Source organism: Capsicum annuum, chromosome 3, assembly GCF_002878395.1.
Source record: "Capsicum annuum cultivar UCD-10X-F1 chromosome 3, UCD10Xv1.1, whole genome shotgun sequence".
NCBI lineage: Eukaryota > Viridiplantae > Streptophyta > Magnoliopsida > Solanales > Solanaceae > Capsicum > Capsicum annuum.
In genome coordinates this window covers 3,885,782-3,905,808 of record NC_061113.1, presented here as the reverse complement: position 1 = coordinate 3,905,808, position 20,027 = coordinate 3,885,782, and the positions used below count along the sequence as shown (strand labels likewise).

The 20,027-nt window shown below is 37.8% G+C and overlaps 1 protein-coding gene across 1 annotated transcript; it reads right to left on the bottom strand.

The window, feature by feature from the left end:
• Window positions 1–15,215: 15,215 nt before the first annotated feature.
• LOC107864322 (adenosylhomocysteinase) lies at window positions 15,216–18,020 on the bottom strand. Its single transcript, XM_016710665.2, has 2 exons — window positions 17,126–18,020; window positions 15,216–16,243 (listed from the first exon to the last, which is right to left on the bottom strand). The coding sequence occupies exons 1-2, from the start codon at window positions 17,834–17,836 to the stop codon at window positions 15,497–15,499; spliced, it is 1,458 nt and encodes a 485-aa protein (XP_016566151.2). The 5' UTR covers window positions 17,837–18,020; the 3' UTR covers window positions 15,216–15,496.
• Between the last annotated feature and the right edge of the window lie 2,007 nt (window positions 18,021–20,027).

The following is a 20,027-nucleotide window of genomic DNA, read 5'->3' as shown; positions in this document are numbered from 1 at the left end:
ATTCTTACCCAAGGCTCGACCAGGTTAGAACCCATTTCTTAACATCATAATTGCAATCATTCTGTAGATAGAAGGCATTGATATTTTGGGTGTCGAATCTTTTTCTGCAGCGTTTATAATTTCCACTGTATAGAAACTACTACCTTTTGGAACATCTTCAATCACCAGCACATAACCATTGGGACGGTCCGCTCGACTTCCTTCTCCTTGGATGACTATTTCATGATCTTTCCAAATGAACTTCAATAATTGATGAAGGGGTGATGAAATTGCCTTTGCCCTGTGTATCCATGGTCTTCTCAAAAGCAGGTTGTAGCTAGGATGGATATCCATAACATGAAACTTAGTCTTAAACTCAGCAGGCCCCATTTGGATGTGCAAATCAATCTCTCCGGTGGTATCTCTCTGCCCTCCATCGAATGCTCTCACATTTACGTGGCTTTGATGAATTTTCCCCAGATCATAGCCCATTTGGACCAGCGTGGAGATAGGAAAAACATTCACACCAGATCTATCGTCTATAATACCTGATTAATTGCATAATCTCGACAAATAATGATGACATGCATGGCTTTGTTGTGCATTGCTCCTTCAAAAGGCAACTCTTCATCACTGAATGATATGCAATGGTTCCCCACAACGTTCCCTATCATTGTAGCCAAATTCTCAATGCTCATTCCAGTGGGAACATACGCTTCCTCCAAGACCTTCGAGAGAGCCTGTCGGTGGTGTTGCGAGCTCAATAATAGTGCCAAGACAAAGATTTGGGCTGGCGTTTTCTCCAAGTGTTTGAAAATTGAGTAATTCTTTGGTTGCATACGCCTCCAAAATTCCTCAGCCTCTCCTTCAATGATTGGACTTTTCTATGAATCTTTCTTATTGATTAATTCCTCAGGGATGTAACATCGTCCTGATTGCCTCATCCCCTAGGCAGTGGCGGTTCGCACAATAAATTCATTCTTTGGAGGGGAAGCATACACTTGAGTCGGTGCAGTCATCACTATAAATGGGGCTTTCTCGCTGATACTTAAGGCAGCCACAACTTTCTTTATCTTTTCTACCTCTTCCGTGCTTCTGCGATTTTCGAAGTTTACCTGAGTAATGGTCTTGCCAGATTTCCATTCGCCTTCTATTTCAATCATGTTAACTGTAGATCCCCCATGGTTGGGCAGTGGATTACAGCTAACATTTGGTGTAGGTGCCTGGAGCGTGATGACCTTTTGATCAATCAGATCTTGTATTCTTTGTTTCAAGATATGACAGTCCTCGGTACTATGCCCTACTGCCCCTGAATGATCGACACAATTTTGATCAGGGTGATAAAACCGGAAGCTAGGATTGACAGGCTTTGGTTGTACTGGTTGCAAATGACTAGCATTCTTCAATCTTTCAAACAATTGGATGCAACTTTCAGCTAGAGGGGTAAAGTTTTGGGGAGGTTTCTTTTCGTGGTTTGGATGCTGGAGGTTATACGGGCTTAGGTTTGTAGGAGGGGGTACTTGGTGGTAATTTGGAGGTGTTTGGAAATTTGTTCGGCTATTTGGGGGAGTAGTTTAGAAATAAGACTGACAATTTAGAGGTGGAACTGAGTGTTGGGGAAAGATATTTGGCTATGGAGCTTGGTATGATGGTGGGATATTTGGGAGTAGAGTTTGGTATTGGGTGTGGACGTAGAATACGTGTGGAAGGTTAGGTGATGGTGGGGAAGATAAAACGTTTCTAGAGTTAAACCGATGTTTCAATTTTGTAATGGAATTGGCAAAAACCCCACCTACCTCTTCCTTTTTCTTCTTAGAAAACATGGCAGGTCCAGATGATGTCGGGGTTTTGGCAATTTTTCCTGTCCGAATACCTTCCTCTAATGATTCTCCTATTTTTACCAAATCTGCAAAGGTCGCTCTGACAGCAGACACCATCCTGGTATAATATTCTCCTTCTTGAGCGCGAGAGAGCACGGACACCATTTTCTCCTCGGACATGGGGGGCTACACTTTGGTAGCTTTTTTTCTCCAACGAAAAGCATAATCTCGAAAACTCTTAACTCTCTTTTATTTAATCCGATCTAGTAATACCGATCAGCGACTATTTCAATATTAAATGCGAACCGGTCAAGGAAACTCTTGGCCAATGTCTTCCAACCAGTCCACCTTTTCAGCTCCTAAGACATGAACCACTCCAAGGCTTCAAAATTCAAACTTCGACTGAATAGGCGCATTAATAACGTCTCGTTTTTTCCTATCCCTACTAGTTGCTCATAGTACCTTCTTAGATGGTCCATTGGATTTACGGTACCGTCAAACATCTCAAACTTAGGGACCTTGTATCCTTCTGGTAGGTCTACTCCTGGGTGAACACATAAATCGTCATACCCCACACCGTCGTGGTCCTTGGCCCCGTGAGACTCTTTGATCCTCATGATCTCTTCTTGCATGGCTAGTAAATTTCTTTCATGCTGGGCCCTTCATTCCTTCTCCTTCTCCTCGTAATGGTCTATCTTGGGGTTAGGAAGGGGCTCATAAATATCAGGAGATATGATGGCTTGAGGGGGATTTAGAAGAAAGGCTTGATTTTACAGATGGAGGGAATTTGGTTGGTAAGTGGGGAGAATGTTTTGGAAATTGGAAAGGTTATGTGGGCCTTGTAAGTAGTTTGGCGGAATGTGAGAGGGATTTTGCGGATTTGGAAATAAATTTAGTGGATTCGAAGGTACATTTGTCGTATTTTGTGTATTTGGGAGTAAATCTTGCAAATTTTGGAATGCGTTTTGTTGATTTGACAATGCGTTTTGAGGATTTGGGAATAGATTCGAAGACAGGCTCTGTGGGGTTGCGGATGGATTTTGTGGATGGTAGGTGTCTGGATTATTTTCACGATTAGTGTTTTGGACAAATGGAGGAGGGAAGTCGGATGATAAGTTAGTTGGTTGGTCCCTGAGAATAGGGGTACTGAGGGGAGGGATTTGGAGTAGAGTCTCGTGTCCCCCCGGAGCAGGGGCATTGACGGTGATGGCCAAGTTAGCCAATTCTTGAGTGCGATTTATTTCCTCCTGAAGCAATTCTAATTTTCTTGCAAGTTCCGCAATCATCTCATTCTGTTCCGCTATCACATTATCCCGGATAGCCAGTGCGCTTTCATCGTCATTTCCTATTATTTTTGAATGATGGTCTGAGGATAGAATTTTCTATGCTTTCGATCGGGTGAAGTAGGGATGTTCTGCCAGTTTATCAACACGGAGTAATTTTTGTTATTTGCAAAGTAAAACAACTCAAAGGCAAATGTGTTAGTTTCCGTATATGATAAGTAATGCAAAATATTTGACAGAAAATAATCACACAGAGTTGTTCGAGTCATAGCCAAATTCACCCGTAGGTCATGGTGGATAAACTTGCCTTTGATCTCAACCAACGCATATAAGCATATAAAACAGTTATATCACATAAGACATTAAAATAACGCGTATTCTAATTGGGGTGACCCTTTTTGAGCCAAGGGTTCAGGCCTAACGATTTTTTGAAGAAAATATATGCTTCCTCAAAGTCAATCCATTAACCCCCAACTCATATAGACACAAAAAGGGCATAAATTCCAATAAAAGATAACGAAACAGGGATACAATTTTTAGGGAAAAGGAGAAATAACATGAAAGAAGATAAGTTCCTGCGCAGGAGAGAATAGAAAAGCTAGCTACTAGAGGCTTCCTCGTCTGCTTTCACCTTCTTTGCCTTGTTTACCTCATGTCGTAAGTCATTTCTCCTATGTTGTCGAGTTGGGAGGCCACGCTATCATCCAAATCGATTAGGCATTGCCTGGCATCATCAGCGTCTTGCCTAGCTCTTTTCAACTCTTCCCTCAATGTATGTATGGTCAAATCGTCTTCTATGTGCATCTGTCGGTGCGCAATTTCACTTTTTTGGAACTCATCTTATAGCCTGTGAAGCCGAATCTGATGCTCAAATTCTATATCCACAACCCGAGTGGGCACATTTGGTCCCGAATTCAATGCTTCGACGAGGCTCTTTTTCAACCACTCCTTGTAAGTGTCGCTGACTTCAGGTTCATACCTTATACGGAAAGAGACTTCTACCCACTTTTTCCTTCTCCATCCATTTATCATGTAGTCTTTGAGCGAGGGCTTACTTTCATCATATTCGGTGAAGAATCTGAGCATAGAATCGATTTGAGGCGTCTCCTGCTTAATCTCAAATTGCCTAAGAACTCTGCCAGGATTGTAGGGGCGGGTTCCCATGAGACCCGGGAGCACTAAAAAAGTCCATTCCCTCCCTCGAATGATGTATTTCCCTAATCGAGGATAGTTAAGGGACCATTGGACATCGCCATCTCTTAATTCTCCAAGAGTCTTAAACCAAAATTCGTGGGATGCTTCCCTTTTGAACTTGTGTAAAAATAATCACATGTCGTGCGATTCTAGCAGATTTCTCCTTGTTTTATGATCAGGTTGTGCCGTTCTAGGATTTTTCACCAAATGCATCATCATCCACCATTGTAATATAAGGTTGTAGCCTTGAAAGAAACGATTCTCGACTTCACATCTTCCCAAAGCGCGATATATGTCGGCGACAATCATGGGAGCTAAGTTGTGGAATACATTTTTAGAATTGTATTCCATTCCAAAGAAAAGTGCATGGGTCACTGTGACAACCCTCGGATGAATTGTGCCATTTTCCCCCTGCAGGAACACCATGGTTCCAAGTAGGCCTACTGCGAATGCAAAAGCTCTCGTTTCCTTCCATTTTGCTTCCGACTCCAATTTATGCCCAAATTTATGAAAAGAGTTGAATCTTCTGAACCGACGGTACAACTCATGAAAAGTGATATTTGCTCCATCCCATTCTCCTAGCCAGGTGTCGTCATTATTTAAAAATACTTCCTTGATCTTTTGACGATCCCACACATCCGGGACTAAAATATTCTTATCTGGTGTCTTCTTTATCTTAAAACACATTTCCGTACTCTCGTAGCAAATCAATACCTCTTCAATGGTGGGGGTCAATTCAACATCCCTAAAGTGAAATACCATGTTCTGATTATCCCAAAAAGTTGTTAGCACATGGATTATTTCGGGCCAAGCGTCCATCTCGATCAAAGAAAGAAGATGCCCAATGTGTGTTCTAACAATCTTTCTCTCTTCTATACCGATATAATCCCACCACAGTTTTAGGTAATCGTCGGGTTTGGTAACCATCTTGAACTTTTCACGAGAATGTAATTGAGCCATATCTACATAAAAGAAGACAAAATAAGCCTTTCCCCGACCCCAAAGGATAATGGGTTGAATTTAGACAAGCATATATTTCTTCAACACATAAGCATGATTCGTCTGTGATTAACTCGGAGTCAAATAGACATAGGGCATGTTTTCTAATAGGCCCAATACCCCGCTCGGATATTGGGTCGTCCTAGGCACATGCCTAAAATAGGGTTTTGGTTTCGTTCTATCCTCGGTGTCTAGAGTGGGCTTGGACACTGGTTCTCAAGCGGACAACTTGAGTTTGAAAATATGAACAGCGTCAGACGACTCACGTGCTGATAAGCTGCTTGTATTTCCAACACATTTTGGAATTGAACAACAAAGGCCGGGACATCCACAAAACCCCAAAATAGTTTATAAGATGCAGGAAATGCCATGAGATGTGATAATTAAACTTTACATAATTGAAACACATAAACACATAAACAGTTAATCAAAGACGAAATAAAACATTTGGTTAGAACCTAGTTAGATCCCCAGCAGAGTCGCCATTTCTGTTTTGTGAAAATTTTGACTTTTGAAAGAGTTGCCACTTAATTTTGAAAAGGAATTAAGAAACCTTTATAAAAGTTACTTCAAACAATTCAAAACAGGAAAATCGTTTTAAGTTAGAGATTCTAGATAAGCGGTTCCTATTAACATTTTAGGAAGGTGTTAGGCACCTAAAACATCCGCTAACTTGCGGTTATCCGGACTGTTTGAAAATCGTCTTTTGATTAACTTCAAAAAGATTAATTTTGAAAAGTGTTTGCTTTTTTGGAAAGAAGGCAATTTTAGAAATATTTTGATGTTTAGGCAAAACTAGTTTTTTGGCGACTTAACTAAGAATTTGACTAGGTTCGCAAAGCACATAAGAAAAAAAAAAACATAAAGAACAGGGAAAAGGGAGGAAGTAAGGGATTTAGGACACTAGGCCCAAATCGATAAGACCTGTCCTAATCTACTTGGGCTTTCGACCCATAACCTGTCCTAATCTAGTTTCTGAACCTTTAGCTCGAGTCTCGCTTCACCTGTATTAAACACAACTTTGGCTTCGAGGCACAAATAAATGAATAAATAAGTAGCTAAATAAAATACATATAAATAAATGATGACAACAATGGATAAATAAACGAAAACAGTGAGACTTTCAAGCTTCCTTCGCTGCTTCAAAGATTGGGACTTTCACCCCATTTTTCTTCTCTTTCGACTCCTTGTTCTTGGTATGTCATAAGATCGATGTTGGAACTTCTTTTAAGGGTTGACTCGATGAGAAAAATGCGATCAAGATTTCATGGTGAACTCAGACATAACACATTCACATGCATCCAAAAATAAAGAAGAAAAGGATTAAGACTCTGCATTGGACCATTTGAACTTAGTATAATTAAGCGTACATCATAATAAATAGCAAATGTCAATCAAACAAATTATATTCATGCTCAAGGTGGTCCTATAGGTTGACAGAAGACATGAGAAAAATTTAGCATTCATTGTCACATCTAGGTCAACATTTCAGAAATAAAACTAACACACATAAAGACATCTTTGATGACTAAAATAAGGAGGAAACAGGATCTCCCATATAGCATTTACCCAAACATAAAGAAACGTAAGTTGATGTAATTAAAGCAGTTTAATCCAAAGAAATCTGGACAAAAATTCTTTCATAACACTAGTGAAAGAACCTTGAATCTGGACATTAATTCTCTCATAACATAGCCTAAAAAAGCAGTGTTAATCCAAAGAAATCCCAAACTAGCTAAAAGCGGTGATGAGGACAAAACAACAGGAAATTTTTTTTTTTTTTGAAATTCTTTGTGGATCAGAGCAACAAGGCTAAGACTAATGTGAACACCCTGCCACAGAAAGTCTGGTCTTTCGGTCTATAATAGTCCTTATAGACGAAGGCAATAACTAGTATTCCATAAAACATGGTCTTGCAAAACTTTGAAAGTTTTAGACCGCGAAATCAATACCTAAGTAGGAAGCGTACGAATCATGATCAAAGAAAAATGGGGTATAACAAGAGACTAAATTTGTTCCCAGATTTGGCATTTTTCAGCATACAGTTACACTCCAAAAGCTTCAATAGAAAGAGTACAATCTATAGGCTAAAAACAAAGCGGTGGGTCAAAGTATTTCTATCCTCCTCTCCTTCCCGACAAATTCAAGAATGAGTTTTTGACTGTCACATGGTCATCGGAGAATCATAGGATTTTCTAATTTTACTGTTGGACATTTTTTCATCATCCTTTTGGCATTTGAGAAGTCAAAGGACCTCAAGAGGTAGTCCTATCAACGATGATGATAGCATCCCAACAATAACAACATACAAGAAAATAGCATATATCCACTTTAAACAAGACAAAACGCCAGGCTAAGATGTTAAACGATAATCAAGACATGAATTTTGACCCTGAAGACCAGAGACTCAAGGCACAAACAGTACATAAGATGAACATCCAGATCAAAAATTACTTGATAATCTCAAGATTACATGACGAGCTACAAAATCGAGACAAGAATGACAGAAACCACAATCATAAAATTCAAAAAGGAAACAACCTGTCGTAACAACGCAACTAAATGTTCTTCTTTACTAAAGACAAACCTATGGCCTTTAAGGCCTCTACAGCAAACAACCCAGCCTCATTCATGATTACTACTAAACAGATAAATAATTCTATAGAGAAAGGGGATAAAGCAGAAAATAATAAGTTAAAAGGGCGAGGGTAGGTTTACCTATTTCGGGGCAACAAAACAGGACATACGAGCTATCAGAACAGCTGTCACCGTTGGGAGCTTGATGTTCTCAACTCGGGCACTCCCAATTGGTCGACTAGCTTACCAAAAGTAATGGACGATAAAATTTTAGCACGATGAGCTCTTTGCTTTCAGAGTTTCCAACCCAGAATTCGAACCAACCATTTGAACCAGCCTAAAAAATTTCCTTCATTCGTTTCTCTCAAAAAGACCTCAGAAAGAAAGAAAAATTCCTCAAAATTTCTCAAAAAGAAACCCTAACTTCCCTATTTCGAAAAATCCCTCTCTTAGCCTGAGAATCTTCTAACCTCAGTAGAAACAAGAAAATTTTTCCTTTGAGACTCCAAGAATCGAACTCTTTTCGAACTCAAGCAAAAAGTCTTTTCTCTCTTTGCCAAACCCCTAATTTCCCAGAGGAGAAAAACAAAACTCACATCTCAAACCAACTTCAGACCCTAATTTTCGACCTAAAAGCCTAAGAACAGTCACCAAAAGAAAGAAAAAGAAAAAATCCCCTAAACGAGCCTCGAGAACTTCCTTTTATAGAGAAAAATATTAGGGTTTTTCCCTTAGGGCTTCACAATGAGGACAAATATTTCAAAAATCCCCCTTGAGGATAAGGCTGGACCCCGAATTCGTTACCCAAACTCGTACAAATTTTGGTTTTCTTTGGAAAATCCAAATTGGTTTCACCCAATAGGATAATGGAAAGTAGAAATCCCTCCCCAAAACCAATGAAATTCACACACCTTTGTATGAATTCGTACGACCGACCCGAGGATTGCAGAAAATGGACGTTGAAATGAGCCAGCTCACTATATTCTGGAAGATTCGACCTATTTCTTTGCTAATCTGTCTGGGTCGGGGTCTGGTCGTCTCAAACAGAGCTGGGTCGACGCTGGATTTAAGTCAGGAATTTGCCATGGACGATGTTGCTGGTGTCGGAATCGATTACGGGTCAAGTTATGGGTCTTAAGTATTGTCGATGAATGGAAGTTGTTAATGTTGAAGGTGGTTTTGGCATTGTTGTTCTCGAATGTTGTTGATGCTGATGTTATTTGGAGAAGATAAATTGGGCCTGGGTCAGGAGAATGTTTTGAGCTGGGGGTTATTAATTGAGTTGGCTTGTCATGTAGAGAATTATTAGGCTGGGTTGATTTCATTTAAAATGGGTTGGTTTGGGATTTAAGTATTCGGCCTGAAATTGGGTAGATTAGGAGGTAATTTTAAGGATTGGGCTAGAATTAGGATATTTGAGTTTTAATTTAGGCAATTGAATTTAAATTATAGTCAAATTAAATACCAATTGGTCAATTGCATTTCAATTGGGGCCAATTTGATTTCAATCAGAGCCAAACTCAATAAATTGACTAAATCAAATCAAAATTTGATACGAATTGACCCCCTGTTCAATCCCGAGCTTCTTGATTTAATAAAACCAAACAAGTATTTCTCCAAATAGATTATTTGTAAGAATAAATTGTATTTAAATCAAGATTTAATTGTTTAAAATTTATTTTCCAAATAATCCTTAATTTAAAGTCCAATTTTGATGAAAATGTTCATTTAAATGATGTCATTTATACGATCTTGTATATGCAAATGCGAAAATATATAATTATCACTTAAATGACAAAATTAGCCCGAATACCTATTTTAAAAAGCATTTATTTGGAAAAAATAATTGTTGTGATTTTATTCGAAAATCGAAGAAACCCGAGATTAAACGTAGTTGTGGAGGGCAAAAATTAGGTGTCAACACTAAGGATCCCTAAGACTTACAATAGCAACACCACACTCTTACGTTACACAAGAGGGATTCCACCGCTCAAGCATCAATGTTTCCAAGCAATACACAATCACAAGTGAATACACACTTGTTCATGTCCTAGTTTAGGCCTAGAGACCCTCTCTCTCAAGAGATGTGTTCTTTCAACAATATCCAACAAAAACTAATGAACTAAAACCATATATTGTTCTATTTATAGTACTTTATAAATAAAAAGATAAAATGACAAAAAGGCCCTTTAATGACCAAGTAGGCAAATAGGCACCCATGGAGTGTTTTTAGGTGCGGTTTGGAGCCCTTTTTAACACTTCAACTCGTACACCTCCGAGGTTACATCCAAAATACTCAAAAACGTTCATCTTTATGATCGTGCTTGTATCACACTTAATTTTAAAAACTTGGAGGACTTTCACTTAATAGGACAACTTGTTTGCCCTTTTTAATTGAAAGTCCCCAAAGAACGTATAGACTTGATTGATGAAGATGGACGGTTGAGATTTGTTTCAGATTTTAATTTTTTATTGGATTAAATTGAGATTTGGTAGGTCCAGATGGATTTGGTAAATAAAAAGGATGTGATGTTTTGATTGGATGAATATTTGATTAGGGTAATGTTTTAAACTTATTCTTAAGCTAAATAGTGAGTAGGTTAAACCCCTCTGAATTATCTTTGACCAATTAGGTATCTATTCTTTTAGTTTCTAAATAAATGATCTTTTATTTACAAACAAAACTAAAAAGTTACTCCATTCGTCCCAAATTATGTGTCTGCTAATTAGTTGATCTGTCTAAGTGTCATTTGACCGAACACGATATTTAAGAAATAAGTATTAACTTTACTAAAGTTACAAAATTACCCTTCTTAAAGAAAATAATAATAGTATTTAAAATCAAGTGGGATCACTTTTAATTGAAAAAACAAATAAAAAAAGGAGTAATAGTATTTAAAATCAAGTGAGATCACTAAGGGTAAAATTGTAATTGTGTCTTTAAAAACTTATCAAATAAGAAAAGACGATATTCTTTTTGGGACAGACCAAAAAAAAAATAGTAACACATAATTTGAAACGGAGAGAGTATAAAATTATTTATTAGGAAAGAAAGGAGTCTAGGTATTCGTATTGAAGCCCATTAAATTTGAATTCACGTATTGTGAGACTCATTTGTAGAGTCGTGGATCTCATTTTCATTTCCAGAATTTGAATATGAAGCATATAATTAAGGATAAAGAGGACGGAGTGTTGTCAGTTAAGAACTCTTGCACCCAAAAGATAAAGGTGACGGAGATGAGGATATTGCAATGAATGTGTAGATTTACGAGGAGAGGTGGGATTAGAAATTAGGTTATTCAACACAAGGTGGGAGTTTCTTGATGAAAGAAAATATGTGGAAAGTAAAATTGAGATGGTTCAGACATGTGATAAGAAAGTGCATGGATGCTATAGTGTGGAGGTGTGAAAAAATGGCTATGGTTGGATTTAGACAAGGTAAAGGTAGATCGAAGATATATTGGAGGAAGGTCATTAGATATATTATGGAGCAATTACAGCTTATTAAAGACATGAATCCTGAATAGAAAGGTGGGGGAGGGGGGGTGCAAATTAAGGTAGAGGATTAGTAGGAAAGAGTGTGTTCTGCTAGGAAAGTGGAGTGTTTTCTTGACTTATTGTGCTAGTAATCGATTGTAGAATTAATATTATTGGGTAGTTGTTTTGTTTATTTTACTATCTGTCAGTTCTTACTATCTATTATTTCTTGTACTTATATGTTGTGTCTTTTTTCTAGATTATTTTTTTTTAATCGTGAATTGAGGATCCATCAAAAACAATCTTTCTACCTCATCTCTTAGGTAATCTTTATGAATTGTGTATACCCTATCTTTTCCAAACCTTACTTTGTGAAATTATACTAAATATGTTTTCACTGTTGTTGTAGATTTCAATACATTAACCCCTGAACGATAATTTTATCTATGTTAAAAAAAACCTCATCACTTAGTTGGCAATGTTTTTAGTTAAAATTGAGTGTGTAACGCACATATAGCTAGGCGACAACGAAGGTTTTAATATACAGTTATGAGTTATTGGTCAAGAGTGTAATGAAAAGACCCAATAATTTAGACGTGTAACGCATGAAAGTGTGATAGTTTAGGAGGGTCTTTAACCGGCTAAAACTTACACACACCCGATGTATACATCAAGTCGATACATGCATGACATTGTTTGAATTTAGAATTCATATTACTTAATCATGATTGATTAATATATATTTTACTTAATTTAATTACTTAACCATGATAAATAATATTAGTTTGGTGTATACACTGAAGCGTACAGGTTTTTACCGTCTTAACCTATTTACTTCAAAATAATGGTTTGATGGAATTTATCTTCCGTTCATCTAGCGATTGATGATCATTATTTTTCGTTTTAAAGATATACATTCCTCCAATAATTGTATTGGCCTTGATTTGATATTTATCGCGATGGAGCTACATAAAAAAAACAATAATAAAAAGATATATTTGAAATAAAAGATAACGATGAAAATTTTCTTGAACAGATAGATAGATTAGATGTATGACAAATATGATATAAAGTTTGAATTTTATGAATAACAACAAATCTAAAATGGACAAATACTTACCTTGAAAAGAAAGTAGTACAAGAATTAAAGTTGGCCACAAATGGATATATAGTCGACCATCGACATCAAATTATAACATTGATATTTTGAATGTAACATACTGTAGAAAAACAAAATATTACCTTTGAGGAAAATAATATAACAAGAAAAAAAATAAAGAACTACTCGTGACAATCACTATAAGCATAATTAAGAAAAACTATCTTGAAGAAAATGATGAAAATTATTAAGCACAAAAAAGATAGGTTTCGAAAAACCTTTAAATCTCTTCGTCCATTATTGTAAAAGTTTCATTTACAAATAGTACATTGAGCTTCGACTTTGTACACCCTCTTCAGACCCCATTAGGTGAGAATACACTGGATAGTTATTGTGTTGTTGAGCTTAGACCTTATATTTGAAAATATTTATTTTTGGCGTGTTAATATTCCTGTTTATAAGTGTGGATTTACTATTTCAATTTTTTCTTTGGCTCATTCTTTCTTTGTTGCAATCATTAATTGTCATAATTTTCAAATTGCGGTGCGGCAAAGGGACCATGTCATCACTATGAAGTAAAAATGTAGCCAACATATATATTACAGTTATATTTCTTTACAAAGGATAAAGTTGAGTTCCAACATATCACCCTTAGTTAATTTTTACGGTCAAATTTATGCTTGGGTATTATCAGATTACTGCAGAGACGGATTCAGGATTCGGACTCTCCGGGTGCCAAGTAAACTTAACAACAGATGCGGAGAGAGGTGTTCGGTGACGCTGAGGCCGTGACCTTTGCTGGCGACGCCAAAAAATCAGACGGTAGCAGCAGCTGAGAGAGCGATGATGATTTGAGAATTGAGATTTGAGAGGAATAGGATTTTTTTTTTAATTTGACGAGAGAATAAAATTATACACTTTTTAAAACAAATATTAACTATTAATATTTGAAAAAATAAATGAAAAAATAAATGAAAAATTCAATATAATTATTAATTAATATTTTTTTCAAAAAAAATAATTCCAAAACTTCAATATCAATAATTCATATTCTCAAAATATGTGGAATTGATAGATCTTACAGGAGCATCTCTTTGAAAATCATGGTGTGATCTCTTGTGTAAATATCGATGAAAATTCATGAATCTCACATCTTCACAGTTAACTTTGAATTTTCAAGTCATAAAGTCCTTCCACATCTATCGTGAAATTTTCATACCCACTAGTAATTCTCATCTCCTTAGCCACATTATTTTCAATTATCTCCACGGGCGAAAGCCACGTTATTTTCAGTTATCTCCACGGGCGAATTATCAAAATTCATGTGCCATTTTCTGTTGATGATAAAGACCTAACGTGTTTGTCCAGAGAATATTTTCTTTATAAGAAACTTTAATGACCATATTCTTCCACTTAATTTCACGAGGAATGAAATTCTTGATGACGAAATTGATAGTCAACTTAGAAGTTGTGATTGCTTCAGCCTTCAATTGAAAATTGGGGTTTGTTTTGCTTTAATTGAAGTTGTCATAAGCAAAACATGAAACCTAGGAAGAAAATTATGTAAATAATACAATATATAAGAATTATTAATTAACATAAATCAACATATATTTTTAAAAAAAAAAGGGGCTGGCAACTGATTAAGTATGGCTTCAGTTGAGCCACTTTTTCAAGTGCTTCACGGCTACAATTAAGGGCGGGGGGGAGTTGCTGGCAGGGGTCGAGAACCTGCGACCCGGGGGCACCAAATGTAGTGCTCTACCGCTCAAACCAGATGATATTTCAACATTGTGGGTGGCATGTTTATTATTTAATTCTATCAATCTTTATATATATGTATATAGAGAGCTTTCGTCGAAGTTTGCGGGTCGCATAACACCCTTACCGTACCGTTCTTAATAGACCCGCCCTTGGATTACTGGTAATTTACTTAAGACTTTTGAGCTAATTTAATTTTTGAAGAAAAAAAAAAAAATGCATTCTTTGCTGCTGTATCACGTTCCTGTCTTTATTTTTGAAATTATAAAGATTTGAAATGATGGAGTAAAAACTTACCCGCATCAGGTGCTGCAATGATCAATAGATGCATGACATAACAGTTCCACATATTATCTAATTTGGATTAGAGTAGGTGAAGTGAAGCTCAAGAAGTCAATAATGAAAATTTGGTGGTGGTTGTTGAGAGGTCATTTTAATTTTTAGACATGAGTTTATCTGTTCTACTTAGCAAAATTGTGTTCTGGTCTTCCTTAAAATGAGTCCATTTCTTTTCCACCAAGCATTCTACTGTCAAAATTTTGCAAATCGCTCGGCCACAAGCATTTTGTCCTCTTTAATTTGTTTTCAAATCAAGTGTCTCCTTTAACAATTTTAATAAAAAAAATAGTCATGTTGACTCCTCTTTAGTTTGTTTTCAAATCAAGTGTCTGCTTTAACAATTTTAATAAAAAAAATAGTCATGTTGACTCCGGACTCAAAGCAAACTCCTAGAGTGCGACGGACAGTTAGTACAGGGCCCGGATATATATCCACTGTGATGGACGGTTAGTACAAGGCCCAGGTACACATCCACTGTGGAAGGCTGCTGATCAGCAAATGGAGAGAAATAACCAATCGAAATATCAAACCATTCTATTTCGATAAAGGTATTATAAACTTTTGGGGACACATTTCAATCTTGTGCCAGTTCTTTCTTGTTATTTGTATTCAATTTTTAACAAAGAAAATATGACGGTAGGAGATTGGTAATAAACATAAACAAGCTTTGAGCAAGCAAAGATCAACTGAAAAGGGAAAAAAGCATGTTTCTTTGATTTACTTGAAGCGAACAATATAAGAGCAAAACACAAATTTGATTTTAGTACAATACCATACCACACCACCCCAACCATAACTAAAAATATTATTCAAACACACTCCATTTCTTTCCCGCAAAACATGCCAACCACCTCCAAAATATCCCCAACAATAATAAAAACAATACTACCTAAACAAACTCAAAAGTATTAAGGACAAAACAAGAATGCCGCGATAATGTAATCAGCTGCTGTCAGTTTCTATTCCCCTCAGTACCTGTAGTGAGCTGGCTTGTAAGGACCCTCAACTGGTACGCTAATGTAATCAGCTTGTTCCTTGGTAAGTTTGGTGAGCTTAGCTCCGAGCTTTCCAAGGTGAAGGGCAGCAACCTTCTCGTCGAGGTGCTTTGGCAAGACATACACCTTCTTCTCGTATTTGCCACTGCTCTTCTCATTCCACAACTCGAGCTGGGCAATGACTTGGTTGGTGAAAGAGCAGGACATCACAAAACTGGGGTGTCCCGTGGCACATCCCAAGTTCATGAGACGACCCTCGGCCAAGACAATGATACCACTGTTGGTGTCTGGGAAAACCCACCTGTCAGTCTGAGGCTTGATCGTGATCCTCTTCACACCAGGGAAGGTCTCAAGACCATGCATATCGATTTCATTGTCAAAGTGACCAATGTTGCAGACAATGGCGTTGTTCTTCATCTTCCTCATATGGTCAACCATGATGATGTCCTTGTTACCGGTGGTGGTCACAAAGATATCAACATCAGAAACAATGTCCTCAAGAGGAAGAACCTGGAGGCCTTCCATGGTAGCCTGGAGAGCACAGATTGGGTCAATCTCAGAAACAATCACGCGGGCACCTGCTTGTTTCATGGCAGCAGCACATCCCTTGCCGACATCTCCATAACCAGCAATAAAGGCAACCTTTCCAGCAATCATAACATCAGTCGCCCTCATGAGACCATCAGGGAGTGAGTGGCGGCATCCATACAAGTTGTCAAACTGTAAACAAAAGGATCAATATAATTGTCAGTCTATGAGCTACTTACATTACAAACATTACCTTGGTATTAATCCAATTAAGATCTACTACTTTAAGCATCTCCAACATTTAAGGACAACATCGTACACGATTCCTCAAACCAATATTACTACCTTGCCAAAAGATGCAATAGCTTTTCCAAATGGATTAGACTCCTATTAGTCAAACATGGAGCTATAACTAAACATATCTAACCTTAACTTGCCATTCTTCAACAGAGTATGTGAAAAATTGTACAATTTAAGCATTACATTAGATATCCAAATCAAGTTCTTCCCCTCTAACGAAACAACCAATACAAGAAAGCCGATGAACGTACAAAGTCAAACAAGTATCACTCTCTTCGTGCAACAAGATCGGGCATTAAAGAAACCAGCTACTCCCCAAACAACAACATACCCAGTAAAATCCCACAAGGTTTGGAGAGGGTAAAGTGTACACAAACCTTAAAACTACCTCGAGGAGGTAGAGAAGCTTAACTATGTACTCCTGCTTAACGATAAAGATCTAGTTTAACATGCATCTATCACGTAAATATCTCACCAAATCAAGTTACTATTTTCTAATCAGTGAATATTAACAAACGTAGAATACTCTAATTGCACAAGATGCCAACTTTTAGCCTTTAAAGTTCAGAAGGCATATTTAAACTTCCCTACTATATAAAACCCATACATTTTCCCCACTTACCAAAACAGTTAAGGATTCATGATTAGCACTTAGAACAATACAAATCAACAAACCACTGTATCAGATCAAAGCAAACACCAATCAATTCATATCAGATCTAACTGTATAATAAGCACACAAACACCAATAAATCTGAAAGACATGTAACATACCTTGCTCTTGGTAACAGAGTCATTAACATTAATAGCAGGAAAAAGCAAGGTTCCATTGGCCTGCATCTGATAAAGCCTCTTAACACCAGTAGTTGTCTCCTCAGAAACACCAACAAGCCTCTCCTTCATCTTAGTATACCGCAAAGGATCAACCTTCAAACTCTCCTTGATAATCCCAAGCACAAGCTGAAACTCAACATTGTCAGTAGAACTTGGATCGGGCACAGTCCCATTCTTGGCAAACTCCTCTTCCGCCTTAACACCCTCGTGAATCAACAGCGTAGCATCACCACCATCATCAACAATCAAATCAGGTCCACCACCTGGACCCCAATCAAGTGCCCTCTCCGTACACCACCAATACTCCTGCAGAGTCTCACCCTTCCAAGCAAACACCGCTGCGCTATCCCTGGCTATGGCAGCCGCGGCGTGATCTTGGGTGGAGAAGATGTTACAAGAACACCATCTAACTTCAGCACCAAGAGCAGTAAGAGTCTCAATAAGCACAGCGGTTTGAATGGTCATGTGCAGAGATCCAGTAATCTTAGCACCTTTAAAAGGCTGTGAAGGTCCAAATTCAGTACGACAAGCCATAAGACCAGGCATTTCGACTTCGGCAAGCTCGATTTCGAGCCTGCCGAAGTCAGCCTGAGACATGTCCTTGACCTTGTACTCACGCCCAGAGGTTGTCTTCTCAACAAGGAGAGCCATGGTGAGAGAAAATGGGGAAAATGTAGGGCTTAGAGATGAGATCTTAGAGGGTTTTACTCTTCTTTCTTCGAGGGTTTGTTAGGGAAGAAGAAGAGTGGCACAGAGAATTGGGTGGATTTGAGGTGTATAAATAGGTTTGATTGATGTTAATGGACGGTTCAGATTTGTTTCAGATCTGAAAATTTTATTGGGGAATTTTATGGGGTTGGTAGATCTGATAGTAAATAACTAAGTACTCCCTCCGTCTTAAATTATTTATCTCAAATTTTTTAATTTTATTTTTTAATTTTATTTATTTTTTAAATTAATCAAGAAAAGATAAAAAAAAATTATATTTTATTCTTTGCATTAATTATTTTTTCTTCAAATTAAAAAATATTATTTTATATGAGTGTTATGATAAATTATAAACAACAACAACAACAAACCCAGTGTATTCCCATCTAGTGGGGTCTGGGGGTAAGATGTACGCAGTCCATATCTCTACCTCTAATGAAGTAGAAAGGTTGTTTCCGAAAGACCCCCGGCTCAAGGCACGAGATACCACACAAACACATAGTGCAGCACAGAAGCAGATTACATAACATAAATACGGCACCCATAAGTAATATAAAGCAGAGGAAAGCAGGGGAAAGCACACAGATTCGTAATACAACATGGAACACGAAACACGGAATCATGACAAGAATAAAACCCCCACCAAGTAATTTCCTACACTAGCGACCCGAACTGGCCCTAATCCTCTGCCGTAATTCGCGTCCTCCAGACCTTCCTATCTAGGGTCATGTCCTCAGTGAGCTGTAACTGTTCCATGTCCCGCCTAACCACCTCACCCCAGTACTTCTTCGGCATACCCCTACCCCGCCTAAAACCATCCAACGCTAGCCTCTCACACCTACGGACCGGGGCATCCATACCCCTCCTCTTCACGTGTCCGAACCATCTCAATTGTGCTTCCCGCATCTTGAACTCCACTGAAGTCACACCAACCTTCTCCCGGATAGTCTCATTCCGAACTCTATCCTCTCTAGTCAGTCCACACATCCAGCGCAACATCCGCATTTCTGCCACCTTCATTTTTTAGATGTGGGAGTTCTTAACTGGCCAACACTCCGCTCCATACAACAAGGCCGGATGGACTACCACCCTGTAGAATTTGCCTTTAAGCTTGAGCGGCACCTTCTTATCACACAGCACCCCCGACGAGAGTTTCCACTTCATCCATCCCGCCCCAATACGGTGCGAGACATCCTCGTCAATCTCACCGTTACTTTGGATCGCGGACCCAAGATACTTGAACTTGTCCCTCTTACATACCTCCTGAGCTTCCAACTTCACTACTACCTCATTCTCCCGCCTCACGTCATTAAACTTACATTCCACATACTCTGTCTTGCTTTTGCTCACCCTGAACCCTTTAGACTCAAGAGTTCGCCTCCATACCTCTAATTTGTCATTCACACCCCCTCGAGTCTCATCTATCATAACTACATCGTCTGCAAAAAGCATACACCACGGCACCTCCCCTTGAATACGCCACGTCAACACATCCATCACCAACGCAAACAAAAAGGGACTAAGAGTAGATCCCTGATGCAATCCTGTCAGGACAGTGAAATGCTCCGAGTCTCCTCCCGCCGTCCTCACCTGGGTTTTCGCTCCATCATACATATCCTTAATTACTCTGATATATGCCAGCGGTACCCCACTCACCTCCAAGCATCTCCAAAGCACCTCCCTGGGGACATATCCTTATTAATTATTTTTTTAATTAATTTGTCATCTTAATTTGAGACAATATTTAATTTTTAACTTTTCTTTGGTTGGCAATAAACAATAATTAAATATGAAATTAATTTTAGAACGAGCTATTTCATGTTGGCTTACCCTAAAATAAATGCATAAGATAATTTATTTTGATGTTACGCTATCTTGAGATTATAGTGATATTTTATTCTCAATCTAAGAATAAAATATATAATTTTGAGATAATTTATTTTTAATTAAACAATTCATAAAAATTATAGAGTAAATACATAATTGCTCCATTGATTTTATTCGAGTTTTACAAAAAGACACCTAAATTTTAATTTCGACCTATTACCCCACAATTCTTCTTTATTTCGTTGCAAATGCATTATTTTTTGCTGAATCTCGATCACAATAAAGAGAGTAAATGCACGCACCAATC

Bases quoted from the DNA above. Each gene is read 5' to 3' on its own strand.
- LOC107864322 (XM_016710665.2), bottom strand. From the start codon at position 17,836: ATGGCTCTCCTTGTTGAGAAGACAACCTCTGGGCGTGAGTACAAGGTC. The intron at 16,244-17,125 runs GTATGTTACATG...TTTTGTTTACAG, and splicing joins ACTCTGTTACCAAGAGCAAG to TTTGACAACTTGTATGGATG.